This window comes from Gadus macrocephalus, chromosome 9 (genome assembly GCF_031168955.1).
Source record: "Gadus macrocephalus chromosome 9, ASM3116895v1".
Lineage (NCBI taxonomy): Eukaryota > Metazoa > Chordata > Actinopteri > Gadiformes > Gadidae > Gadus > Gadus macrocephalus.
The window spans coordinates 9,180,435-9,208,431 of record NC_082390.1 but is presented as its reverse complement, the minus strand read 5'-3'; the positions used below and the strand labels follow the sequence as shown (position 1 = coordinate 9,208,431).

The 27,997-nt window shown below is 45.0% G+C and overlaps 1 protein-coding gene across 2 annotated transcripts; it reads right to left on the bottom strand.

Moving 5' to 3' along the window:
- Positions 1-226: 226 nt before the first annotated feature.
- smc1b (structural maintenance of chromosomes 1B) lies at positions 227-27,034 on the bottom strand. Of its 2 annotated transcripts, XM_060061622.1 has the most exons (25): positions 26,608-27,032; positions 26,252-26,443; positions 23,159-23,271; positions 20,016-20,219; positions 19,624-19,862; positions 19,080-19,338; positions 17,704-17,844; positions 17,487-17,569; positions 16,470-16,677; positions 16,117-16,302; positions 15,278-15,466; positions 14,601-14,747; positions 13,705-13,842; positions 12,872-12,988; positions 12,572-12,678; positions 11,239-11,380; positions 8,903-9,048; positions 7,467-7,620; positions 6,685-6,783; positions 6,241-6,394; positions 5,844-5,998; positions 4,559-4,710; positions 2,615-2,684; positions 1,340-1,450; positions 227-876 (listed from the first exon to the last, which is right to left on the bottom strand). In XM_060061622.1, the coding sequence occupies exons 1-25, from the start codon at positions 26,837-26,839 to the stop codon at positions 754-756; spliced, it is 3,861 nt and encodes a 1,286-aa protein (XP_059917605.1). In that variant the 5' UTR covers positions 26,840-27,032; the 3' UTR covers positions 227-753. The 2 variants fall into 2 exon arrangements, with proteins under 2 accessions (XP_059917605.1, XP_059917606.1); XM_060061623.1 differs by lacking the exon at positions 12,872-12,988 and having other exon boundaries at positions 26,608-27,034.
- Between the last annotated feature and the right edge of the window lie 963 nt (positions 27,035-27,997).

Sequence of the window (27,997 nt, the reverse complement as noted above, 5' to 3'; positions counted from 1 at the left end):
GCCGCCCCCTATTGGTCAGTTTAGTCCTCAATGACCCAGAATAACATCACAAGACCATTAACACCACTGACTGGGGAACAACCTCTGGGATAGCCATGAGGGGAGCCAGTTATATTGAAATTATGATTAGGCCTTAAGCTGGCAGGCTAACTAGAGTTGTTTAACGGTGCCGTATAATCTCGTAATACGTGACTCTGTCAAGACAAAGAACAGCTTTCACACATGATTGCAGCTATTCCAATTTAATAACAGTTATTAACACCAGGCAGAACTGTAAGCTAAAACCTTAACCGAGAATGTCAAGTACCTTTAAAGGGAATTCTCTGGACCCAACTCTGAAACATGTTAAATAAGACAAAAAATATTAAATGATATAAGAAAAAAGGCCCTTTGTTTTTATAGGTGAATATGCTAATGTTTTAGTACAGATAAAACATCGATATTTTAAACATTGGCAATGATTAGCCACAATTGACAATGAAAAATGAAAGACTTATACTAATGGATAGCAAATGTCATAGATGAACCGAACTCACAAAATAAATGTTTTTAATTAAAAACAAACAATTGAATTTGGCAACAATTGTCTAAATACCCTACAGACACACTAAGGCTCGGTTGAGCAACCTCGAACAACAACCTCCTTAACCCAGAGTCAAACCCCCAGACAACAATAACCACCCTTCTTTCACTTAATACCAAAATCCTGAACTGAACCAGGGAACCGGTGTAGGGGGTACCACGACCCGAGGTCTAGGGATCTACAGGGACGGTTGGCCTTGGGCGCCACCGCTCTTCCTCATCCTGGTCTTCCTGCTTCAGGGGGTATGGCCTCAGGTCAAGGGTCATCTTGTTGCTGCACATGCACTCGTTGAACTGGAAGGAGAGCACACGGAAGGGTATCATCCACCAGTGTCCAGGACCAACCAGTGGCCTTCATCTAGATCCCCGTTGGGTTCTGATCCAGAGCCACAGTGAACCGAGGGCGCATGCCACGAAGTAGCAGCGGGGCACCTTGCTCAAGGGTGCCTGTAGACATCGGGCTTCGAACCCAGTGCCTTTCGGCTGGGGTCAAAGGCCACTACCAGACTATCCTTCACCCCCAGTTGGTCCATGATAAACATGTGTTGTATTTCCTTAAGGAAAATCCAAACAGGTTGGGCTCCAACATGCTAATGCTTGCTGACTATATCCAAACACATACTCCAAAGTATTTGCCATGAGCGTGTTAACGTGCTAATACATGCTAGCAGCACGCTAACAGTAAGGACGAACGAGGTTGTCCCTCAGGATCACCACAAGTCGAGGTGTGTGGTGGTGGTGGTGAGGGAGGAGTCACCTTGGGGTACACCCCCAGCAGGGCGTCGGCCCGGGAGTAGAACTCCTCCTTCAGGGAGATGACGATGATCTGCATGCGCTCCCTGGACTCCTCTCTGATATAGCTGGTCACCTGAAAACACACACACAAACATGTAGATATATTAGGGGTGTAACGATACATGTATTCGTATTGAGCTGAATCGGTAAGGACGTCACGGTTCGGTGCAAAGATTTACACGGTATAAAATTAAATAAAACTGGCGTGCAAATTAATTAATATAATGCCGAACTAATGTTAGGTACGTGATCTTCAGGGACAACTGAGACGCCTGAAAGTTGGTTGACAGAATCACATTTCCGTGAGACGGGGATAATAAACAAACACATTATCCGCATGGTATAGCTGGCGAATAAACGGCGAAAGCTTTGTTTATTGAAGAAAACGTCGCGCAAAAGTTTGCCGTCCTTCTTGGACGACCTACACTGTTGATCTTTGTTCATTGTGCAGATTCTTCTTTTTCCTTGGATTTATTAGCAGGCTACACTGTGTCTGGCAGCTATGAGGTCACAATGCTAACGTAGCTGCCGCGGCTATCGCGATCCGGTTCCCCCCCCCACCATAAGGGTACTGTCGGCGGTGGAAACACGAGCCTAAACTGAGCTGCGCCGAACCGCACCTTCACTACTCCAGCGAACTGCACCGAACCGACCGCACCCTCCGGTGGAAATAAGACATGCTGAATTTTCTGTTTTATAACTGATTGTCTTATTTGGTTTACAAGTTACGGATGAAGTCTGGAGGTGATGCGGGGTACTTATTGTTTACTATTTACATCTTAGATCACACAGTTCAGGCTGTTGCAGCTAGCTCAGGGGAGAGACTGTATGAAACTAGGTGGTACAACCTGAGACAATAAAAAAGAATTGCCTTCAGCATTTTTGTTTTTTCTTTTCCCTTCATTGTACCGAGCTCGTACCGAACCGTGATGTCTGAACCGAGGTGTGAACCGAACCGTGACTTCAATGAGCTGTTACACCCAATATATATATATATATATATATATACACATAGAACACACACATACATATAGAGAACACACACACAAATACATATAACACACACACACACACACACACACACACACACACACACAGAAAAAGACATGCATGCACTCACACACACACACACAAGTACAGGCATCACTTGGTGACAGACTGAATGAGAAAGGCCTGTAGTCAGGAGCCTCTTGTTCCCTCACAACACGAGCCAATCACACGTCCCGGAGACACCTGCCTTGCCGATGTTGGTGTTGTCCAGAGCAGCGTCCACCTCGTCCAGAATGAAGAAGGGAGCGGGTCGGTAACTGAGGGAGTAGAACCATACTTTGAACCCTGAGTCTTGGGTTCTAGAGCTCAATACCTTGAACCCTGAGTCTTGTGTTCTAGAGCTCAATACCTTGAACCCTGAGTCTTGGATTCTAGAGCTCAATACCTTGAACCCTGAGTCTTGTGTTCTAGAGCTCAATACCTTGAACCCTGAGTCTTGTGTTCTAGAGCTCAATACCTTGAACCCTGAGTCTTGGATTCTAGAGCTCAATACCTTGAACCCTGAGTCTTGTGTTCTAGAGCTCAATACCTTGAACCCTGAGTCTTGTGTTCTAGAGCTCAATACCTTGAACCCTGAGTCTTGTGTTCTAGAGCTCAATACCTTGAACCCTGAGTCTTGTGTTCTAGTACCCTTCAGTACTTTGAACCGGGAGTCTTGTGTTATGAAATATTTGGTGGTTGGTCTTGGGGAAAAAAGTACCTCCACAAGCTGGGTGACTGCATGATAGGTTTGGGAACCCCTGGTTTGTATGAATGTCTGGCTACCAGAGAATATGCTTCTTTTAGCATGGCTTTAATGATCCTGTTTCATGGTCCTTCAGAAGGCGCTTGTTATCAGGATAATGATTGGAGCTACATGGTTGTATTTTGAATCCTTAATTCCAATTTGGTAAGATTGCTTTCTGAACGATCACTAATATAAGACTAAAAGCCAATCATAGGTTGTAAGAATGTTAAAATTAGAACATTCTTATAAACAGTAATGCGCTAAGTGTATGTAGATGGGTAGTATTTTAACAAACGGTGAGAGGATTATTACGTTTGAATTTCAGCAAGACGCACTCCATTAAATTAGATTACAAACCCATTATTGGGCTCGTCCAAAGCCCATTGAGGGAGCCATCAACAAGGGTTTATGTTTTCTGGTAAATGAAGAACCCTGTGTGAGGCCTCCTTCGTAAGGCTCTTTCCGACTGTTATTTTCTCCATGAATCATCCAGGCTGGCAAATAATGACCAACACAAGTTCCCAGTGCCCAAAGTGATGTCTTAATTGTGCTGACGAGCAGCCAAGGAAACTAAAGTCTTGATTTTATAATGATCCATGAACACACCATTTGAATTTCTGGAGCCTGTTCTGAGAACAGTAAATGTTTGGTACATTTGTTAAGAGTTGAACGATTGATTATCAAAATGACTTCAGATTCAATGTGATAGTGATAGTGAGTTTTGCCAGTGTAGTACACTGAAAGTTGTGTCAGAGTAGTACTAGAGATAGTGAGTTGTGGGGGTGTAGTGAGTACTATTGATAGTGAGTTGTGCAGGTGTAGTGAGTACTCGTGATAGTGAGTTGTGTCGGTGAGTGAATACTAGTGACAGTGAGTTGTGAAGGTGTAGTGAGTACTATTGATAGTGAGTTGTGCCAGAGTAGTACTATTGATAGTGAGTTGTGCAGGTGCAGTGAGTACTAGTGATAGTGAGTTGTGCCAGTGTAGTGAGTACTATTGATAGTGAGTTGTGCCAGAGTAGTACTAGTGATAGTGAGTTGTGCGGGTGTAGTGAGTACTATTGATAGTGAGTTGTGCCAGAGTAGTACTAGTGATAGTGAGTTGTGAAGGTGTAGCGAGTACTATTGATAGTGAGTTGTGCCAGAGTAGTACTAGTGATAGTGAGTTGTGCAGGTGTAGTGAGTACTATTGATAGTGAGTTGTGCCAGAGTAGTACTAGTGATAGTGAGTTGTGCAGGTGTAGTGAGTACTAGTGATAGTGAGTTGTGCCAGAGTAGTACTAGTGATAGTGAGTTGTGCCAGTGTAGTGAGTACTATTGATAGTGAGTTGTGCCAGAGTAGTACTAGTGATAGTGAGTTGTGCAGGTGCAGTGAGTACTATTGATAGTGTGTGGTACTAGTGACCTGTGAATGGCGAACAGCAGTGCCAGGGCAGCGATGGCCTTCTCCCCTCCAGACAGGTTGTCCATGGACATGAACCTCTTCCCTGGTGCCACACAGTTGTAGTTGATCCCCCCCAGGTAGGGCTCCTCCAGGTTCTCAGCAGTCAGGATGGCCTGGCATGTGTGTGTGTTTGGGGGGGGGGGGGGGGGGGGGAATAAACGCGCTCACATGTTAGTTTGTCCGTGTGTGTGTAGAATGTGTGTTCAGTGTGTGTTTGTGTGTGTGTGTTCAGTGTGCGTGTGTGTTCAGTACGTCGAAAGTATGTATTTTCAGAAATTGTGTGTTAAGATTCTGTGTGTGAGTTAGCAGGTGTGTTTGGGTCAGTAAGTATGTGTGGGTCAGTATGTGTGGCTTAGTCAGTAGGGCTCTTTGGTCAGTAAATGGTGTTGGTGTGTGTGTGGGTCAGTATGTATGTGTTAGTCAGTAGGGCTGTGTGGTCAGTAAGTGTGTGTGTGGGTCAGTATGTATGTGTTAGTCAGTAGGGCTGTGTGGTCAGTAAGTGTGTGTGTGGGTCAGTATGTATGTGTTAGTCAGTAGGGCTGTGTGGTCAGTAAGTGTGTGTGTGGGTCAGTAAGTATGTGTTAGGGGCCGCTCACACTAGGGCCGTTTGCCTGTTCCGTGCTGCAGGAAGATTCAGCACGATTCCCCCCCTCCCCACTCCCCCCGCTGGCCCGTGGTCACACTGCTCCCAAAGGCCGTGGCCTGGGCACGATTGCTCCTTCATACATACGTCATCACGTCGTAATACGATAAATACGTCATCACCAAGCGTGGTGTCCAGCTGCGACTGTATGCTGTCGTCGGCCCAAATTTCAAGTAAACACTTGACTTCACTATCGCACCAACGTAAACCCACTCGTGAACCGCTTGCCGCCATTGTTTAAAATGATTGTTGTGGGGAAGAAGGGCATGGACCTATAAAGAAAGAAGGGTCGCGCAAGGACTACGTCATACAGCTCACGTTGCGTATCCGCGCGTGTCATCTCATTAGCATCTGTACTTTGGCCTCGGCACACCTCTCCCAAGTGTGCCGAGGCCAAGGGGCCGTTGCGTGCTGCAACGGATGGCGTGGTCACATTAGCCATACGTTCTAGACTTTAGTCTGCAAATGAGCTCGGGTACGGGGCCGCGGACCTAGTGTGAGTGGCCCCTTAGTCAATAGGTGTGTTTGGGTCAGTATGTGTGTGTGTGAGTCAGTATGTATGTGTTATTCAGTAGGTGTGTGTGGGTCAGTATGTATTCTCACCTGTGCGCTGGTGTTCCGGCACAGTCTCTTGTAGATCTGGTCGATGGCGATGGCCACGTGTTCGAAGCAGCGGTTGAAGCGGTGGAAGCGCTGGGTTTTGATCTGCTCAAACTCCTGGCTGCTCTTCCTGGCCGCCGAGGAGCTGGAGTTGAAGGCTGGGAACACAAGACACGCAAATCCAGTGAGTTTTTGTCGAATATTTTCAAGGGTGTTTTGTGCCTCTGTGGACTGGACAGTGAAGAGACGGGAAGGTGGGTTAAAAAACAACTGTACTTTGGTTTACTTTACGCAAATGCACACAGCCCCTGGTGCACATTTGGTTATGTGTTCAGACAATGGATATTCAGTGTCCATTGGACACGGTGGATTTGTGCGGCTGGTGGATTCAGGCAGGTACCTCGGACCACCTCATCGAAGCGGTCCTCCTCCATCATCTGCTCCAGGGCTTTGAGGTTTGGCTGGCTGGTGGCCTTCAACGCCTTCTCCTTGGAGCTCACGTCCCCCTCCAGCATGTCCTTCTTGTTCTGCATGTCACGCTCCGTGTTCACATGCTACACAACCATACACACATGCGCGGACAAGTTTACACACAATTACGACAGCGATAACTGCTTCTCAACAAACAAACCCCAATCTAGAGCCAGTGACGACACAATTCAACAAAGGTGCACAAGTCAGTGGTCATTTCCTGGGAAGAGTTAGGTCTTCAGGTGTTCCCTGAAGATGGAGGGAGGGAATCTGCAGACTGTAAGGAGCTGGGTCACTCATTCAATCATTCAGGTACAACCCATGATGAGAGTCTGGACTGTGTGAATGAAAACTGTTTAAACACTGCCCTCACCTTGAGCTCTGATGCCAGGCTGGCGTAATCGATCACCAGTTGTGCCTCTCTTTCATAGATATCCATGGTGAGGACGGAACTCTCAGACTCTGAATCCAGCTGACAGACAGAAATAGAGGCTCTTTCAACATAAAAGCCTTTCTACAGACATAGAGGCTCTTGCAGAGTAGGGCTGGCCCAAATACCATTTTTCAGGCTTCGAATACTCGTTGGTTTTTCCGAGCGAATATTCGAATAATTCGGGCCAGCCCTATTGCAGAGTAAAAGCTTTTCTGCAGACAAAGAGGCTCTTTCACCATAAAAGCCTTTCTACAGACATAGATTGCTTTCACAGTAAAAGACTTTCGACATACATAGATGCTTTCACAGCAAAAGCCTTTCTACAGGCATAGAGGCTCTTTAAGTTTCATCACATGCGCAACCATGGCTGCAGTCATTGTTCACACTCGGAGAACCGCCAACTCCCTTCCGCGCATGCGCAGTAGATAACATGCACTTGAACAATATCACGATAATTATAGAAAATGTTACACAATATCAATATATATTAAATGTGTGGGACATGAAGTATATGGAAATGTCCACTTTAACTAGTTTTCCTTTCTTCCTGCCATCTCAAACCTCACATTTTGATAAGTTAAAGGGCATACATTCCGATTGCGATTCAGTCAGACGGATTCCATGAATCGATGAGACTTAATTCCATGAGGATCCATCAGATTCAGAGACTACTCAGGATCTTGTTGAATGGCCAGTCCTAGAGATCGCTGTGATGTTGGTACCTGCACGCGGCTGATATCACCGAGGTCTCCTGAGAGCAGAATCAGCGGCAGGGCCTGGACCTTGCAGTCAATCAGCATGTTGTGTTTAAATATCCGATGCTGCTCCAGGAGCGTCTCAATGGACACCAGCTCCCTCTGCTGCCTGGTGTGCTTCCTGCAGGAGGCCAGTCAGGGAGGTCAAACAACAGGGCGGAAAGACAGAAGGGAGGTCAAACAGCAGGGAGGTCAAACAGCGAGAGGTCAAACAGCGAGAGGTCAAACAGAAGGGAGGTCAAACAGCAGGGATGTCAAACAGAAGGGAGGTCAAACAGCGAGAGGTCAAACAGCAGGGAGGTCAAACAGAAGGGAGGTCAAACAGCAGGGAGGTCAAACAGCAGGGAGGGGATGCCACAGGTGTTTAAATTGAGTGCATTTAGTTCTACTCATGAAATTGAAAAGATCTGTCTAAGCCCATTTTGACCCATAAAGGTTATTATGTTGTATACTAAATAGTAGGGCCCGACCGATTTATCGGCCTGCCGATTTAATCGGCCGATTATAGCCTTTTTGAAAATAATCGGCATCGGCCAAAAAGACGCAGATTCCAACCGATTTTTTTTTATTATTATTATTATTTTATTTTATTTTTTAGAAATGTTATTGCGATTAGTATCCTGCAGATTGCGCTCCTACTCGCCTTGCTAACTAACAACTTTAGCTGGAGTAAAAAAGAGGAGATTGAATTTTACCATACAACATGAAAGCACGCTCGCTCAGGCAGCTGCGCGCTCACCTCACCAATGTACACAAGACGCGTTGTTTGAGCATGTTGTGCCTGTTTTTCTTTAGGTCCCAGGCCATGTTAATTTGTTATACTGTAGACTCTAACGGTGAGACCATACTGCTCAGCACGCACGTGTTAGTCACTGCTCACGAGCGCAGCACATTGGGAGTTAGTTATTTATTTTACATTTTACATTACTCATTTTTGACTGTAAATGTATTCTAAAACACTCAAAGGTTCTGCATTCAATTCACATATTCGTCAAAAGTGTTTAAAGTATATTTAAGGTATCAAAAACTACATTTTATATGTTGTTGTTTTGTTTTGTTTTTTGTTTTTTTAATCGGCCGATTAAATCGTAATCGTAATTTTTCTCTGAAAATAATCGCCATCGGCATCGGCACTCAAAAATCAATATCGGTCGGGCCCTACTAAATAGCCCCTGAATTATTATTTTAGAAATTATAATATTTGAAACATTATTTGAAACAAATCTAAATAAGAGAAACATTGGAGAGGTAGACTAAAACATTTATTCTACATGACTTGATGAGAAAAAAAGACTAATCTAAAACAGTTTGTTGTAAGATTTTGTTAGGAGTTATTGACGAATGGAAGGAGGCAGGGAGCATTTAAATGAAGATCAGGTGAGTTGATCTTCTAACTACGATACCTGCTGGCTTCCTGCATGGTCTTGGTTGCCTTATCCAGGGTGGTCTTGGACTCTCCAATCTGGACCTTCTTGGCCAGCAGGTGGTTCTTGAAGTCCAGGAGTTTGTTCTGGCCCTGCTCCACCGCACCCAGAAGCCTCTTCTCCTCCTGTGGAGTCAGAGACACACGGTTACTCTCCTCCTGTGGAGTCAGAGACACACGGTTACTCTCCTCCTGTGGGGAGTCAAGAGACACACGGTTACTCTCCTCCTGTGGAGTCAGAGACACACTGGTACTCTCCTCCTGTGGAGTCAGAGACACACGGTTACTCTCCTCATGTGGAGTCAGAGACACACGGTTACTCTCCTCCTGTGGGGAGTCAGAGACACACGGTTACTCTCCTCATGTGGAGTCAGAGATTCAGTTACTTTCCTCCTGCTGGGAGTCAGAGACACACGGTTACTCTCCTCATGTGGAGTCAGAGATTCAGTTACTTTCCTCCTTCTGGGAGTCAAGAGACACACGGTTACTCTCCTCATGTGGGGAGACAGAGATACAGTTACTTTCCTCCTGCTGGGAGTCAGACACACTGGAACTCTCTTCCTGCTGGGAGTCAGAGACACACGGTTACCCTCCTCCTGTGGGTAGGGGGTAGGGGTGTTGCTGTGCTGTCTCCACAGCGACAACTAGGGATGTAACGATATGACATTTTTAGTACGATACGATACGATATCAAAATTAATATCACGATATCACGATACGATATCAACTTTTTTTGAGATGGCTAAATTTAGATTGTGCCCAAAACACCCTAACCACACCCAAGGATGTTGGTCATATTCAAATGCCTTGCTCATGTTGGAGGCATTATCTGTTGTGAAACAGACAATCTTCTCTTTTGGTATTTTCCAAGCCTGGAGAATACTGTAGATCATTTCTAAAATGTGGGCGTGGGTGTGGTCTTCCGGGAAATACATTGTTTCCAAGCAGTGGGACATCAGCTTCCAATCCGGGGAGATGTAGTGGATGGTTAAACTGATGTAGGGTTCTGCTCGTCCACAGGTCTCCCTCAGACACCTTTTTCTGAACAGTCGCACGCACCTTTTCAAACATCTGGCGAATCTCTGAATCCGAAAAGTAAACCCGAGATGGCAGCTTGTAGCGTTGGGCCGTCTTCTGCATCAAATGCTTAAATCCAGGCTTTCAACCACTTGGAAAGGCATCATGTCCTTTGCAATAAAAAATGCCACTGCTTCATCTAATTCCTTTGCCTCTTTTGATTTGGGAGCATATTTTGCTCCCTTGGCAAAGGATTATTTTATATTAGGCTGGTTGCTTGATGGCGCACTTGAAGGACTATCAAATCTATTTTTATTTAACAGTTTTTACATTCTGACTTAATGAAATAAAAAAAGGATTACGATATTTTTATTTGTTAATTATTATTTAAAAAAATCTGCCTCAAAATGCATGTTTTTACAGTGCACTCTTCTCACCCCTCCCTCCCTCTCACTATCGGAGGTGGGCAACGTCACCTAAGTGTGACCTAGTAATGATTCCATACTTGTGCGCAAAATGCCGGTAGTACACAAGCTAAAGTAAAGTAATGGTGAACATATTAAGGATCATATGACATATTTATATCATCTGTCACGGATGTTCGCCAACCTTAACGTGGATTTGACGATGTTGGCATGGTCTTGTGGATGTTTCTCACGGAGATGATGTGCCATGTTGGACGTGTTTGCCGCTTTGCAAGGCACTTTTCTCTTGCAGCGTTTGCAAGTCGGCATTCCAAGAACTTTGCCGTCTTCATCCTTTAGATAGCTTTCGCACCAACGTGAACCCACTCGTGCACCGCTTGCCGCCATGTTTATTGTTTAATGGGGTAGAAGGGTTGCATGGACTATACGTCATCCAGCTCAGGTTGCGTATTCATGCGTGTGCTCATTAGCATCTGTACCGTGGCCTGAGCACACCTCTCCGAAGTGTACTCAGGCCACAGAATAGAACTGTACTTGAGTACGGATGATGTGCTCACCCTAGCCAAACAATCTAGACTTTAGGGGGCAAACGTACTTGAGTACGTTACAGATGGCCTAGTGTGAGTGCGCCCAGAGACACACAGTTACTCTCCTCCTGTGGGGAGTCACTGTCAGAGCCACAATTCTACCCACCTCCTAAGGGGAGTCAGATGCTTTCATCTAGAGACTTACAAGTGAGGCTGAGAAAGAGCTAGACAAACATTTAAAATTTGAGCAGCTACAAAATAAGTAATTTAAGCACTAGGCCGCACGTGGCCGTGGTTTACGCCGTGGTGCCTGACAGTGCATATTAGTTACGTTGGTGTGTGTTTACCTTGGCCTGCTGGGCCACAGTGAGCTCCTCCTTAGCCATGGTCTCCTCCAGCTGGCTGAGCTTCCTCTGCTGCTGCTCTGCCTGCTCCTCCTCATACTCAAGCTGGGCAGCCAGCCGGCCCCGTTGGCCCTCAAACTCCAGCCTGGAGTTGGGAGGGTAGAGAGAGGTAGAGAGGAAGGGATGGTGGCGAGAGGTAGAGAGGAAGGGATGGTGGCGAGAGGTAGAGAGTAAAAGAGTTAGGGATGGGAGGGAGAGAGAGAGAGAGAGAGAGAGAGAGAGAGAGAGAGAGAGAGAGAGAGAGAGAGAGAGAGAGAGAGAGAGAGAGAGAGAGAGAGAGAGAGAGAGAGAGAGAGAGAGAGAGAGAGCGCTGTAGTGATTCGCCTACTCGTTAACCTTGTGATCATCAGCTATCAGTGAATTTGCACTTTAGCCACTTTTCTCAGAATTCCCGGACATAGAGAGGGAGGAGGAAAGTCCTCCTCTGAGTGGGTGTGACTAAGAAAAGGATCTGGATCCCGCCTACGTCTATTCACGAATAGGCTTGAGCCCTGGCTGCGCGATGAATTAATTGGCTTAACACCATGACCAACATTCTGAAACACTCATTAACATCCTCATTTGCCTCAAACAATGTTAGGCTTACAGCCCGTGTGAATAGTTGTGAAATAATGTTCTTGTTGTTCTTTTAATTGTTTGTTAGGGTTCGTTCTGTTTGATATTGTGGAAAGGATGTCAGTGAATGATTCAGAGCATGATGCATTTTAAATGGCATCACTTTTGGATTTGTCTTCATTTTTCTTAAAACTATTGTAGCTGAAAATAAACATTGCCAAATTACAACCAATAGCTTCAGTCATTGAGGGCAAAAATAGGCCAAGATTTTATTATTTAGTTTTACAAATCAAGAGTAGGCCTGATTTGACTAATTGGCTTTGCATCCTTTCCTTCTGCCCTTGTAGTCCAAGACATGCAGCCCACCAGTTTTCAAAGCACAATGCTGCCCAATGGTGGATTTGTATAAATTCACCTAATTATCCCTCCCTGCTATTTTGTAGTTCCCCAAAACACCCTGAAACAACTTGAGTCTCACATAGTTATGCTAGCATATGCCACTTAACAGTGCAAGCAGGCCAATGGCAACCAAGCGCGCAGTCCTTCCTCCCTCACTTTAAAAACCTCCAGCCGCCACTGCTCCCTACTGCACCTACCCCTCTACGAACCCTCTCCCTTTGGAGGTACTCAAAGGGTTGCCCTACGGCCTTGCGACCCTACGTTGAGAAGCTGGAAGGAGATGGAAGGGGATAGCAGAAGTTTGAGAAGAAGATGGAAGTACCGTTTCCTGTCCAGCTCCGACTGGTGCTTCAGGTGCCCTTGTTCGTACTGCCTGATGTTCTCCACTCCAATCTGTGCACAGAAGTCCTCGAACACCTGGTCCTCCAGCTTGGGAAGGAACCAAAGAATGCAGTCAACACACCAATCACCGACATTCAGCACAGACGGCTTAGCCTATCAGGGACGTCCGTCACACAAAAGCCTCCTCTCAACCCTGAACCTACTCCCTACAACTGCCTTGGCGGTGTACAAGCTAAGCTTTGATGAGAGCATGGGGTTATATATATCATATAGCAGCTACCTGGTCCATCTTATCTTTCATCTTCTTCATCACCACCTCCTTCACCTCCATGTTCTCCTGCTGCACTTGAATCTCAGTTTTAAGGTTGACCAGCTCACACTCCAAGCTAGAGACCTCCTGCAAAGCAAAACTAGCGGTGTTCAGTTTCACCATGCAGCTACCTCTTAAGAGGCCGCTAACCTACCTCTCAGAACCAATATGACCACTAGGCTACCACTTAGAACCAATACGGCGGCTAGTAGGGGTGCAACGGATCACAAAACTCACGGTTCGGATTGTGTCACGGTTTTTGAGTCTCAGGTCGGATCATTTTCGGATCAACAACAACAATAAAGATAACAAGACAAATGCGACTTTAAATAAAATCTTCAAATGTGTAAAAACAAAATAAAGTGAAAAATTAGGTAATAATCCTGCTTCCTTTAAGCATGGTCAATATTTAAAAAATGTGCAATCTGAGGCATTATTCCTTCTTTTTAACATGGATAGTAAATAATCCCTAACCCTCACATACTGAACCACTGAACACTAGCGTCCCAAACTGTGAGGGTTGATCCGTACGGATCACGGGTAACCCGTGAACCGTTGCACCACTAGCTGCTAGCTTACCGCTTCTTAGCTAAGAATGCTTCTAGCCTTTTATGGGATGATCTTTATTTTTTTTTTGGGAAGGTGGTTCAAATGTTGTGATATTTCTCCAAATGTAAGGTATAACTATCATCTTCTGTATTTGTTGTGTGGTGCATCTGAGTACTAGTCATGGGAGGCCCCAGTAACCAGCCCAGTAACTCTTCAGGTCTCCATGTCCACGGCTGGGAGCATGAGCATCGTACCGCCCGGCAGTGAGGGATATTCCCGTGGAGGACGGCCTCTCGCTCTTTGTTGGAGTACTTGAGGCGGATCTGGACCCCCTGAGCCTGGACATGGACCCCCTTCAGCTCAGACTCCTTGGCTCTGGACTTCACCAAACCCTGTCACAGGACCACACACATTGGTTTTGCTTTCCGTTTCATATCATTGTTTTAGCACCTTTAAGGATTTGGCAGTTTTTTGTAATCCAGTAGAAGTGAGCACCGTGTATTATCTAAGACCCCATAAATACGCCTTAAATTGGTAAGCATCTCCTCTAACAGTTGATAATTATTTGTCCAACGACTTTAAAAAGTGATTTTAAATGTGAATGCAATGACTTCCGCTACTGAATCAATATGTGATGGGATGATAGAGGCAGGGATACGTTCATGAGAGGACGAAGGTTGGAAGTAGTGCAGTACTACAAATAAAATACAAACTACAAATACAATATACCATGACATCAGAATATTACTGTGGAGTGTGTGGGGATGATGGCTGGTTAAACCTGTTACACATTGACTACTCAATGGCAACAGGTGCGCCGCCCCACCCAGCCCCAGAGTCCAATCAGACTAGGGCCAGGTGAGGCATCTTAATCCAGCCATCATCCATACACCAAGAAAGAACAGTAAAGAGAGAGCTCTAGTTGGTCTGATGAAAAAACTGCTTCAATTATAGTAACGCGGCGACTCTTTTTGAAGTAACCGTAGCAGTGTTATCCCCACCCCCCCCCCCCCCCCAAAAGAAAAAACCTTCGGATCTGCACAAACCACACAGGTCCCCAAAATGTATGATAAAATAGTGACTCGCGCAAAAAAGCGTGGTGTTTGCATGTCTGTATGGTAGATGTGATATATTTCAGGGTTGGCCTCACGCGCAACTCGGCCGTCAGCTGGTCCTTGCGGTCCTTCAGCGTCTTCACGGCCTTCTCGTCCCAACAGCGGGCCTTGGTGCGCAGGTCACTGGACCCCCCGGAGATGACCCCTGACTTGGTGAACAGGGTGCCGTCCAGAGTGACGGTCTACGCAAGGTGAGAGCATTAAAGTGTTGGTATTTATGTTGTTAGTGGTTGGGCAGACGCTGTGATCTAACAAGGCTAAACAGGTAAGGCTGAGATGAATTAAAAACCACACTCAAAATTGGGAGTGGCGACCAAAGAAACACTACAGCGGTGTAGTTTGAAAAGAAATGGAGATACTGCAGAGTAGGCATTTATTGTATTGAATGAGTGGTAGTGCGACCAGTAGAAATCACATATCTAAGTGCTTTCTACATGACACTCTGATGATAATCTATCCCCAGGTGTTTGCTTCACGTCCAAAAGGGTGCTCTCAGTCTACCTGTAGACTTCCTTGCCCTAACCCCTAAATGCTCCTTAATTACACATATCTAAAATTCATAATCCCTTTGATTAAAGTAGCACCCCTTAAAAATTAGTAAATCCAACATGAGAACGCCCTTAAATGCAAAGCAATCCTCTTCACTCCTAGCAGACGAACAAAAGAACAACCCGGTCCAGTAGTCGTCCATAAACCCTCGGCGGGGCCTCACCTTGATGCGCTGGGGCCCGTCGAAGGCCACGCTACGGGCGTCCGTGAGGGTCTCACACACCACGGCGTTGCCGCAGACGAACTGCAGCGCCTTCTTGAGCCCGGGGACGGCCCCAGAGTTACACCGCACCACGTCAACCACCATCTTAGCCCCCCTCAGCTCCCTCAGCCGCTCGTTCAGGGGGGCCACCTGGATCACAACACAACCACAACTGCCTCAGGTACAGGCAGGTGATCACAACACAAACAGCTTCAGCTTCATTTTCTGAATGTGTGAGAAATTCTCCTGAGACTTTAATCAGAATAAATAAAAATCCTACCTGGAATCAATAAAGTCTTATCTTATCTTAAAATGCTCCAAAAGATAATAGATAGTGGCACAAAATAATTATTGACCTCCCTGCTGTCTGTTTTTATTTTATTTTATTTTTTTACATTTTTACACTTTCTTTAATACTGTGAAACCAAGAGTTCAGAGAATTTTGACCAATATTTAATTGGTTTGGATCCCATAAAGTTGGTTCCCAGCTGGAGTTCAAAAACATCAGGTTTCATCGACCTGAAGAGAGAACATCGATGGGCGTGTCGTATTCTACAGGCTGGAATGAGAGGAAGGGACAGAAGAGCCTGCTACCACTGTTTACTTCCAGTGTGGATTGTGCAACCCCTGTTCATGAATAATCCTTTATTACAAAATGTTCAAAACTGTCGGCAACACATGCCGGTTTGCGTTAGCACCATGCTTCCAAGAATCCTGAACGGAACCGGTTCAGGGACCAGAGCTCGTTTGGTTAAAGGGCTAACACTGACTGATTGACTGACAGTTACTGTGTCACTCACAGACAGGTAGTCGATGGGCAGGAAGGTCTCGGCCTCGACACGCTCCTCTTTCAGGTAATGGATGCAGCTGCGCGCTGCCTTCTCTGAAGCCACCACGATGGCGTTCAGGTAGCGACCGAACACCTTGGTGGCGGCCAGCTGGTACTTCCGATGGATGGGGCTGCACAGATCCACCAGGCGGCCATACTGGGGGAGAAACCTCTGCTTGACAGGTGCTTTGTTCACAGGATAAGACGGAACTTTCATGATCCCAGACAGGAAATTCAAGTTCATATTGAGGAACAAATGCCTCTGATAATATGTAACATGTTATTTGATTCATAATATAAATTGAAAGGCCTCTCTCTCCTCACCACAGTGTCGGGGTAAAGTCGTAAGAGGTTCCCCAGAACCTCCTTGCGTTGCTGCTGGCGCCAGGTCTCATGGTGGTCCAGTCGGGCATGGCCCAGCTCCTCCAGCACCGCACCCAGCTCCTCCTCCACCTCCTTGCTCCGCTGGCGGCCATGCTCCAGCTCCTCGCTCAGGCTGCTCTCCAGCTGGGCGTACTGGTTCAGGGTCACGCTGGACCCGTGGCAAACACCCAGGCAGGAACAGGTACGATTTAAAATGATGTTATGGTTAATAAATCTGTTCTGAAACTGTCATACAGCTTTGGGTGTCTGGTTCAAAGAGTTCTAGGGCAGTACCCAAAAATCCACTGGTCGGTTTGTCGTCATGACAACCCTGAGTCACTCAAATTATTTAGAGTCGAACAATTACAGGTTTTCTTTTTGTATGTGCATTGTAATAACCAAATACAACATGATATGTGGCTTAAGATGAAGAAATTACTTTAGATATTAATCATAGGGAAACAAACTGTTCATTATAGAAGACATATCCTTGACGAGGAGACGTGGGTTCATGTTAGATCTAACAAGGGACCTACATATACAAAACATCAAAACCTTAACAGGCAAGTGCTGCACTGATGGAAAAGACCATCAGGACCATTCATGTTAAAGATCTGGTGGAGCTGAGCATGTTAGCTGAGCTCAGGCTTGAATGAATGAAATCAAAAAACATCTGAATCGTCTGTATGGTGACAAGCACAGTCAATCACAACAGGTGATCTCACAGTGCATTTCATTCACTAACAGCAGACGGATAACTATGTCTCTTCTAACAAATTACACCCGAATGAAAGGTCTGAAATCTTAAACCTCAGCATCGTTAAGTAAGCCCCAATGTTTGTTTGTTCTTTAAATAAAAAAAATGATAAAGGGACTTATGGGTACAGGTACTTTGATCAGTGCGGTATCTCTTTGGTCCCCCTGAAATGCATGTTGATTTCTTGGGCTATTGACATGGGCATCCTATGAGTTTCATACTTGCAGCCATTGGTGTACTCCTCCAGCTTCTCTGCCCTGTGGGTCAAATCCTCCATCTGGCTCTGCTGGTTCCTGATGCCAGCCTGCGACCACAACGTCACACATTACATGATCATACTCGATTACATACAATACTTTGCTGTCACGGGTGTCTTACAAGACAAATTTCTCAAGAAGTATGTATTAAGACAAAGAGAAACTGTGCTTTTGAGCGAACCTCCACTTTCTTCTGCTTGCTCTGGTCCAGGTTGATCTTATCGTGGTTCGCTTTCAGCTCCAAGCTGAGCTTCTCTGTCTGCTGGCAGAGGAGGGCCCCCTGCGTCCTAGCTTGCTCCTTCAGATGCCTGTACTGCGCCACCTGGCCCAGAAGAACATCTCAACATAACTATACACATGTATGTCCTTAGTGTGGTTGCCACTGCAGGCACATCAACTGTTCTTAAGATTTCTTTATTCCCCTAATCAGTTTTTTTTCCCGCCTTCTCTGACACTTCAACTACTTCAGACATCTTCACTTGGTCAATTTTCAACGGTAAACTTTGTTCAAACCATTTTACAAATCAGCACACTTGTATCTTCAATAATCCGAAAACTGAATTTCGATTACATTTCCGGAAATAAATATCTGCTGTTAATTTGGAATTAATCTAGATTAAAATGGCAAACGGCAAAAAAACATTTTGTTTACCTTGACAGCGGTCAATTATACTTGGCAACGGTGAATTATCAACTGTAATTCACCGCCGGAAGTTGTGAAGTGCCCATGCAAGTGAACGGAGCATAAACAAAAATAATTGACAGCTGAACGTTGGGAAGGCCCATGCAAGTGAATGGAGCAGTCTACAGCATTGAGAAGAGCCGTGTAATAATCCATAATAATGTAAGGTTTAGAAGTTAATTCATATTTTAAAGTTGTAGAATAAGTTAATATAATTTTATATTGGAGTTAATTTGCTAGAAATGTATTTACTATGTTTAGTCAGTTAATCATTCACATATTTATGTCACACAATTATTACTTACATATTTACATGTTTACATATTTAACACAGTCAGGATATTCTGTTGAATCTGCCTCTCTGATTCCCTCACGTTTACCTCAGTCTAAATTCTAGCTTCTGATTGGATAGTTCAGTCACGTGATGGGTCCGAACAAGGAAGTGTTGTGGTTGTTGTGAGTTGAAAAGTGAAGTAAAGTACCGCTTGTGAAAGTCATCCGACCGTCTCCCAAGTGGTGGGTACAAAATTATTCTTGACGAAAACTGGTGGGGACGCGTCCAGCGTAAGTGACGCCTATGCCCAGCTCCCAACCCAACTTTGAAAACAGATTAACGGCGATATTTTTTTTATCGCCCGGTAAAAGTCTTGCGTTAACGCAGCCGTTAACGCCGATAACGGCCCACCACTAATATATATATGTATGTATATATATATATACTTTTTTAAACAGTAAGCAATTGCTGAAGGCCGATCATCAGAGGCAGACTGTATTTTGAACTGGTGTTACTATGAGCCAAGCCTGATGGTTCTTATTCACCCAGCAGCCATCCTGGCTCTGATTGCTAGCTGGGAGGGGGGGGGGGCATCCCTCACCTGCTCCTCCGCTAGCTGAATGTCCTGGCCCCCGGGGGCCCCTGCCTCCTGGATGGCCCTCTCGCAGCGCCTCCAGGCAGCGTCCAGCTCTTCCATCTCCCGCCTGACCTCCGCCATGGCAGCCTCCCTCTTTGCCTTCAGCCGGTGGATCTTCTGCAGCCTTACCCTGGCCTCCTCCGCCTTCTTCACGTGGTGGGAGGTGTTCACCTTGGCCCTGATGTACTGGGACTGACCCTGGGTCAGCCTCTGTTCCTCGGCACTAGGCAACAACATTGATAGGATTTGATGGGACCGGGACAGTACTAGGGCGCAGGGCGTGAACAACCACATGCTGACATCCTAGGAATGGCTAATTGAGTGACATGGAGGATGTGGGGGTAATCTTGAATCGTATGGAAACCATTTCAGTTAAATCAACCTCACAGGGAGGGGGTTTTACCAATAACCTTATGACACAATACGAACAAACGACACTACAGAGAACAAGCTCAGTGCTTCCTCCTTCTCTTCATTTCCACACACAGCAAGGGAGATGACTACTCACCGGAGCTCCTTCTCCATTGCCAGCTGCTCCCTGTTCAGCCGTCCGTGATCCTTCTTGAGGGCCTTGACGGTGACCTCGCACTCCTCCATGCAGCTCTTCTCGGCGGCCAACCTCTGCTGTTCCTCCCCCAGGGAGGAGATCAGGTGACGGGTTTCCTTCTCGTTGTGGTACAGCTCGAAGAGGATGAGCCTCAGCCGGCTCTCGGCCAGACTGTCAACCAGTGCCTGGTACTTCTTGGCCTGGGGAGAAGGTGGAAGTCATTTGTCAATTACGTTATCCGTCCCAGCTTGGAAACTCTGGTTTTGCAGGACAGTAGTAGAATTAAAACTTAAAACAAGAATAAAATAAAATGCACAGTAGTAGAACTCTAAAGGGGGGAAACACTCTCTTGCCTCCGATTTCTCCTGGGAGATCTGCTTCCTCTCCACCGTGGCTGTCCTTTTCTTGTAGAACTGGAACTGAGTGTCATCCTTGGCCTTCTGCAGAGCCACTCTCATCGTCTCATACTGGGCAACGCACTCGTCTGATTGGCTGATACGCTCAAACAGCTTGGTCCTTTCCTTGGGGCTCTCCATGGCGATGGACTCCACTGCCCCCTGATGGGGAAATAGTTAAAATACAAACACGGTGGACATTTTTTACTTTCAACAATGGGAGGAAAGAGGAAGATGAGCATTAGTTGTATTGTTCCATTTTGTCTTGCACTTTTGAAGCGTAGGTTAGTTACGGCTGTGGCCTACAGGCTATGCCTGGGACGCAGCTAAATGGCCTACTACCGTAGCTAGATGGCCTACTACCGTAGCGACTATTCAACACAGAAGTACAACTGGGACTATAGAAGAGGGTAGGGCTGTGCGATATATCGAATATATTCGATATATCTCCGAAATAGCTGTGTGCGATACATAAAATGTTTAAGCGTCTTAGAGTACCATATTAAGCTCTATATAAATTTCATTTATTATTATTATAAAATTATTATTTCGTAAGTATCGAGTATTTTACGGTCATCTGTTTTTTTTTTCAAGTGGCAGCCGAGCCTTGGTTTGGTGTTCAAAACATTCTCCGGTGGCTTTCTCCCTCTACCTCACGCAGTAACGTGAGTGGGGGGTAAAAAAACACTTGCGTCACACATTGACCAACCAATCCCACGCGACATCTAAGTGCGGAAGGGAGGGAACAAATGTTCAAGTTTCTTACGGTTTGCAGCGTCGGTCGGCTCAGTGTAGCATAGTGTATCCTAACCAATTCAATCGACCATTGAAACGTGGAAGCGGACGAACTGCTGGTACCTAAAATAACTAATAAGGGATCAGTGATCTGGCTGTTTTTTGGATATCGAGAGGAGGACGTGGAGCAAAACATGCCAATGCTTGTAACGTCTTGTCTGGGCCCCGTTTCCCGAAAGCGTCGTTAGCCTAAGTGGATCGTGAAGTGCGTCGAAAGGGCATCGTAGAGTTTTCACCGCGTTTCCCGAAAGCATCGTTGGGAACGAACGTCTTGAAAACGCTCGTAGCTAACGAGTACTCCAGGGGTGCTCGTAGGTACTCGTAGGACGCTAAGAGCATCGTCAGCTATAGCCTCAGTGGCGTCACCATCGGACATTCCGTCTATTGGATGCGTTTTATTAAAACGCATTGCGCCTTTATGTTCTTAGTTTGGTAATTAATAAAGATTATTAATTAATTTATTAATAAAGATGTTAAAATGGCCACTCATAAAACGTAGCATAAAATAATGTAAAAAAAATAAATTAATTAAAGAAATTAAAAAAATTAAAAATAAAGAATTTTTTTTTTTTATAAAAAACAAGCAAAGGAGCAGGCAAAAGGCTGGGATATGGTGGGGATTGGTCACGTTGACGGGAATGTTTAGTGACATGTGGGAGGGTGGAGGGGGTTAAAAAAAAGTCTCAATCACTCTTCGACGCGCATGAAAACCAGCCGCGTAGTTATGAGGGAGGCCGTCCTCACACCGATCTTCCTCATCGTCATCGTCCTCAACGTCCTCCGGTTCAAGCAAAGCCACCCCAGCCTTAGCTGCAATGTTGTGCAACATAGCCGTCACACATATCACGGCGCATGACTTGGCCGGCGAAAACTGGAGCCCTCCGCTGGACTTGTGAAGGCATCTAAAGCGCAACTTCCACCTCCCGATCGTGCGCTCAGGATTAGGACTGATATATGTCGGTTTAAGCCTAATCAATTGTGTTTTAATGTCTTTAGCATTCATATTATTGCAGTCTATTTTTTTCGTAGGCTACTCTGCTGTTGTCCTTGATGGGGATATATTTTAACCCTTTTTAACACAATTTTCCTGCGACATTCCTGCGTCTCCCCCTCCTACGGAGCCCATTTCAGCACCGTGTCAGTAGACAGTTACAATCCTACGACGTTGTGAGTGCAGCGAATGCGCGTTCACGTTAAGAGGAGTTTCGGGAAACGCGACAAAGAAATTATCGATGGATCGCAAGATCCATCGGGAGAATGATCGTACGAGCGAAGATCCATCGTTATCGGGAAACGGGGCCCTGATCTGATGTCGTCATGGTTACCAGCTGCACGCTCCGTAACAGTTACACACACAATCAGAATAGAAGGTGCTCCCTCGTCTTATGCTACTTCTCTAGCTATAGGTTGGCCTCAGAAAACATTGTTGTTTACCCCACTTCAAGCAACCATAAAGAGTTAACTGGGACGTGTCCGCGTGGTTTGTTTGGGAGAGGAGTTATCTATCGGTCGACCCTGGCAAGGCGCTGGGGGTAGAGGTAGAGGGCAGCACAACTACAATTCCTAAATAAATAAATTCAATGGTCTCAAAAATATCGAACACATGGTATCAAAATGAGTTTATAATATTTAGTTTAATTCATTGCAATGGCCTACATATAAAGAAAATGCTGTCTAAATTAGTTATTTGTGTAAAATATTTTTGGATGATTCAGCCTTAATGTTTACAAGCCTATTAATGTTTAGCTCTCTCTCTCTCTCTCTCTCTCTCTCTCTCCATCTCTCTCTCCTGAGCTGCTCAGTTTTATATTGCCCCCTTTTTGTAATTTGGAAGATTGTGTTTGCAGTTTGTGCTTTGTTTGAATAACTTATTTTCTTAACTCAATTGTGATCAATCACTAACATGAAAATATAAAATGTTTTGATGGAAAACACCTGGGAAGTTAACCAAGAAGGGTATATAGTCTACAGGGATTGTAGTGAAAACAGTAAAAGGTAAAAGTGCGATTTCATGGGGTCCTTTAAAGGAGATTTCAAAATATCGAGATATATATCGTTTATCGTGAAATGGAGAAAATGTATCGGGATATTCATTTTTTCCCATATCGCACAGCCCTAGTAGAGGGGCTTAGTTTTTTCAATATATCAAGCTCAGTCTTCTCAAGATGTAGTGTCTTCAAGCGGCTTGTTGTCGACCAAAGGCCACCATTCAGAGATATCTTCCATCTTGAGTCTTTGTTGTTATACATTAGTAGACTGATGGTAGTGGTCAAATCAATCAACTGGGAAATAAGATTTCGGCTTACCTGGAATACCAGACAGTTCCGGGCTTTGGTCACAACGCCGATCGACTCCAGATCCTTCTTGTAGTTGGCCAGGGTTACATGTTCACCGTTCACATAATATTCTGATGAGTTGCCTGGACAAAATACTAGGTGTCAGGAAGAGCCTTTTGCCTTAAGCAATAAATAAATGGCAGTTCAACAGTAGATTCATACCCATTTCAGATGCATAGCAATACACTATTCATTTTTAAGACTATTACATGATATTTGGCCATTACACTGAATCGGATATCGGAGGGGAAAGAAATATGATCCGATCTGCGCAGCGTGTCCCGTAATAACAACAATTACGCAGCTCGCCCACTGCATCCGTCCGTCAACGGATGACGGAAGGCTTGTCTGACGGATGGGGGAGTGGTATTTGCCGATGGAGCCACGATCTGATTGGCTGACGGATCAGTTGAAGCCTGAAAAGTTAAAATGTTCTCAACTTCTGAACGCAAGGGACGGAGCCGACGGAACGGACGGACCCACAATGCATTTCGGGATCGCCCCATGCAAAGTCAATGAGATCCGTCAACGGACGGATGCAGTGGGCAAGGGGTGTTAGTCATCAATTAGGCGCATACGCATGAGAGCTACCTGTTGAAAAACCATGCCAGTAGTGTGGCTGTATTTCAACCTTAAAGGTGCCATGGCATGAAAATCTCACTTTATGAGGTTTTCTAACATAAATATGAGTTCCCCTAACCTGCCCAAGTGGCTAACACTTGCGTTCGGTGTAAAACGAGAACTAGGTGTTCTGCTCTCCTTTGAAAAAAACGGAGGCTCAAGCGCGGTGATTTGGAATGTGGTTTCCTATGTCGTCACACTGCAGTAAGCTCCTCCCCTTACTCTGCCTGGCCCGCCCAGAGACTTGGCCCGCCAATGAGACACGACCGTGCGAGCGCCACATGTGTGCACTCGTGAATACACACACTGTAACGCAAGTGTTTCTTGTCAGTTCTTTGACGTCTCTTGTATTTCCACAACGAGACTGTAGAGGGTGTTATCGGTAGGAATAGATCTATTCCTATCTTGCAATCCGAATGTACTGTATATATGGCATTTACAAAAGTGGCAAGCGTATATATGATCATTTTCTATTTCGATTGAGCCGTTCTTCCACTTCTAATCGGACCACAACTGCCAATGTAAACGCGGGAGAATTAACGATCAATACTCATTGCATTTTGAATATAGCATATAAATAGTTAATTTTTATATAAAATATTAATGATTAATCGAAAGTTTATCGTTAATTCTTCCGACGAATTCTCACGACCAAGACAATTTAATCTAATGCCCATCCTTAATCGGGACATCCTTATTATTTCTCTATAACTATATTTAATACGGCATGTTTTTTCTCAATGAGGCCTATGTGGCGCTTGTAGAAGCCGAACAATGAGCCTATGGTGCTCTTTTAAACGTCAAAAGACAAAATCCATCCCAATTCCAAAAGGATCAAACTCCTTGGTCGATTAAAATATCACGTGATCGACAAAATTCTTAACGATCAATGATCAATTAATCATGCTCACTCCTGGTAGTAATACTATTATTACTATGAGTATAACAGTAGTATTAGATTGTCATACTACAATAATACAACAATGTAAGGGAACGCGAAGTTGACGTCACACCGTGTTGAAAGCTACGAAATTCGCGATTCTGTAGTAGTCTACAGATTAAATATACCCTACCAAACACATAAGGTAGCACTTTTTGATAGGGTAACATTGTTAGAAAGACCGTTAAACTCGACGAGGGACACTAAAGGCGGCTGCATGCTTCAGCGTTGGTGTTACGTTGTTGCGCAAAATTTACTCAAAGCAATTCATGCTCCCTTTTAGGTTGCGCGTGTTGCCAAGCAATTTACCGCCAGAACAGTAGGTGGAGTAATATGTGGAGTAAAGTTTTTCGTTGAAGACGACCTCGAGAATGACGTCTTTGTCTGTGGGAGTCGTTGGTTTGTTTATGTGCCAAAGTTTGATGATCTCCTTTCGCGAGTCATCCGATATCTTCCCGACTCTCACCAAAACCGGCCCTTGTCAGGGAGCAGCTGGCAGATTATTTTTTGTCAGATGCTGGCGTGTTTCCCCACCAGTACAATGTGCTACGATTGGGTATGCGCACTGACCAATAAATATATATACATTGGTCACTTGGAAGCATGACTTTTGATTCATTAGTTATCATGTTACACAAGTTACCTAATTTGGTTTACGTCAAACTCATTAATTCATATGCATATAAAATGTTTATACAACAGCTACTGCCTTGACAGATGAATGAATTATTTAAGTGTAGGCCTATAGCCAAAGGCTTTAAGCTATAGCGCATAATGTCCACATAAATTATATGGTAGGCAGCATTATTAGAGAAAAGGGGTTTATTTATCAAATACAGAAAATAGTCCCACCATACACGCACACATTTTTCATTCACTACACACTCACGCTTTCAAATTCATTCACTCAAAGAGGCTACTGAACTTATGTTTCACACAGAACATGAACACTTATGTTTCACATAGAACGTGAACACAAAACATTACGTAATTAATTAAAATAGGCTAACACTAAAACAAATAAGGCCAGTAGGCCTAATAGAACGAATATCGGGTGACAAGATCATTAAAATGGCTCACAATCCCGCATCAGCTGTTTGATGTCGCGCATCAAAATAGCACTTTGCCCCTGTGGAAGGGTTCGCATAAAGGGTTCGCATAATTATGTGCCAGATCGTGTGGTAGGTGGCGGTATGAAAACAGGAAATGTGATACTCCAGACAGGAAGTAGTAACCAGACGAGCAGACCAATCACAGCCTTGCAGGCTGCGCGGCTCGCGTAAAAGCTTACGTAAAAAATGACGCAAGTCTAGAAAAATCGCCCGACGCACGCAAGACGTGAGAAGTCGCGCAAGGGGTGCGCAAGGGCGCGCAAGGGCCTCTTGCGCTTGCGCTTACGTAACTGAGCATAAATCGGCCTTAAACAGCACTGTTCGTCAGACGAGCGTTAAAAAAAAAAAACTCTGGATAAACGAGTCACACCGAGCTAATCAAGAGCTCACCGGAGATCTTGCGGTAGTACACCCTCTCCTCCTCGTCGTGGTCCCCGCAGTAGGTCATGGACACGCCAGCAGGGCCGGGGACGGGCTTGCCGGTGTGGGCCCCGTGGACCAGGTCCTTGGTCTGCTTCACCCGGAGGGAGCTGGCCCGCTCTCCCAGCACGAAGCCTAGCGCGTCCATGATGTTGGACTTCCCTTGGGGGATATGTGAATTAATCTTTGTTAATGTGCAAGCAAATTTTTAATAATTAAAATACAGCCCGAACACCGTCGTTTATACGCGCTAATGTGCGATGCGTCGGCTATGACCATTGACTAGATATCTAAATTACGAACATATCATAAAAGTAAACATTTACCGGATCCATTCGTGCCGATAATACAGTTGAATCTCATGAATGGCCCTAAAGTATGCTTTCCTCGCCATGATTTGAAGTTTTCGACCTCGATTTGTTTCAAGTATCCCATTTTTCTTCCCTGCTCTGCGTCGACCGACCCGCGAAAGGAGAGTGACAAAATGGAGGCCAGGATCACAAAAGTTCGCCTACATAAAGGACCGCTTTCCCGCCTCAACCCGTTTAATAGGTCCATTCTCCACCCCGGCCGCCGAGCGTAAAAGTCACCGCCCCCCCTTTCAACGTTTTTTTCTCTTCAACTTTTGATTTATTTATTTTTGCTCTGAATCAAATGTTTTATGGTCACGACTAATTTGACGGAATATCGGCTTGTTCCAGGCTTACAACTCTTTAGATAACGATTTTCTGCAGTCCTTGGAGAAAATGAATCAGCCTTTCATTAAGGGGGCGGCCCCTGTTAAGGCCAATTTCCACTGGAATCGGCACGGAAGCGGCACGGCAGCGAATCGCTCGCCGAAAATAATAGAAACCATTCAAGTGAACGTAGGCTATTCCACTGGATACGGCACCGGCACGGCACGGAACCGTCCCCAAACCGGCACTTCGTTTACGATACTTGTCTCTTCTATTTCTGAAAGTTGCCGGTTCGCTGCCGTGTCTCAGAACACGACTACAGCCAATCAGTTTGCCTTTGCGCATGAATATTCATGAGCTCACATCGATCCCTATGCAATTCACAGGGTATTTATATATTATACAGTCTATCTATGGTATGGTATCAATAGCTAATCAGTGGCAAAGAAGAAATGAAAGTCTGCGTCGATGCCTCGCAAGTCCAGTGTCGCGAGTGGACGTTGCCATGACATCTAGAAATCATAGGTCTACCGTATTTAATGGGTTATGTCATGTGTATGGTTGATTATAAGGTAGGCCTATGTATATATATATATATTATAATGTATATTATAATATATATGGTTTCAATATAACTCGTGAATAATATTGTATGAATAGGCCTACTTATTATAATTATTCACGTCTTGAGCCATCTGTCGGAACGTGTCCGTGCCGCTTCCAGTGGGGATTGCAGTACGGAACACAGCCGCTTCGCTGCCGTGGCGCTTCCGTGCCGATTCCGGTGGAAATTGGCCTACGCTCGACGTGAGGCGATATAACTTTAATTTTTGTAATGCCATTATGTGATTGAATGAATGATGTTCTTTTATTTTGTGTTTTTTGTATGGTCCAGTCTGCATCCATAGGAACATTACCAATAAACATCCCCAGTCATAATCATAGACTGTAGGTGCTATGAATGTTCCTCATACCAGTTTCATTACATGTATCCCATTTCTTCAGGGTTTACAGTGACAGTTAACCTGTATTATTTGCT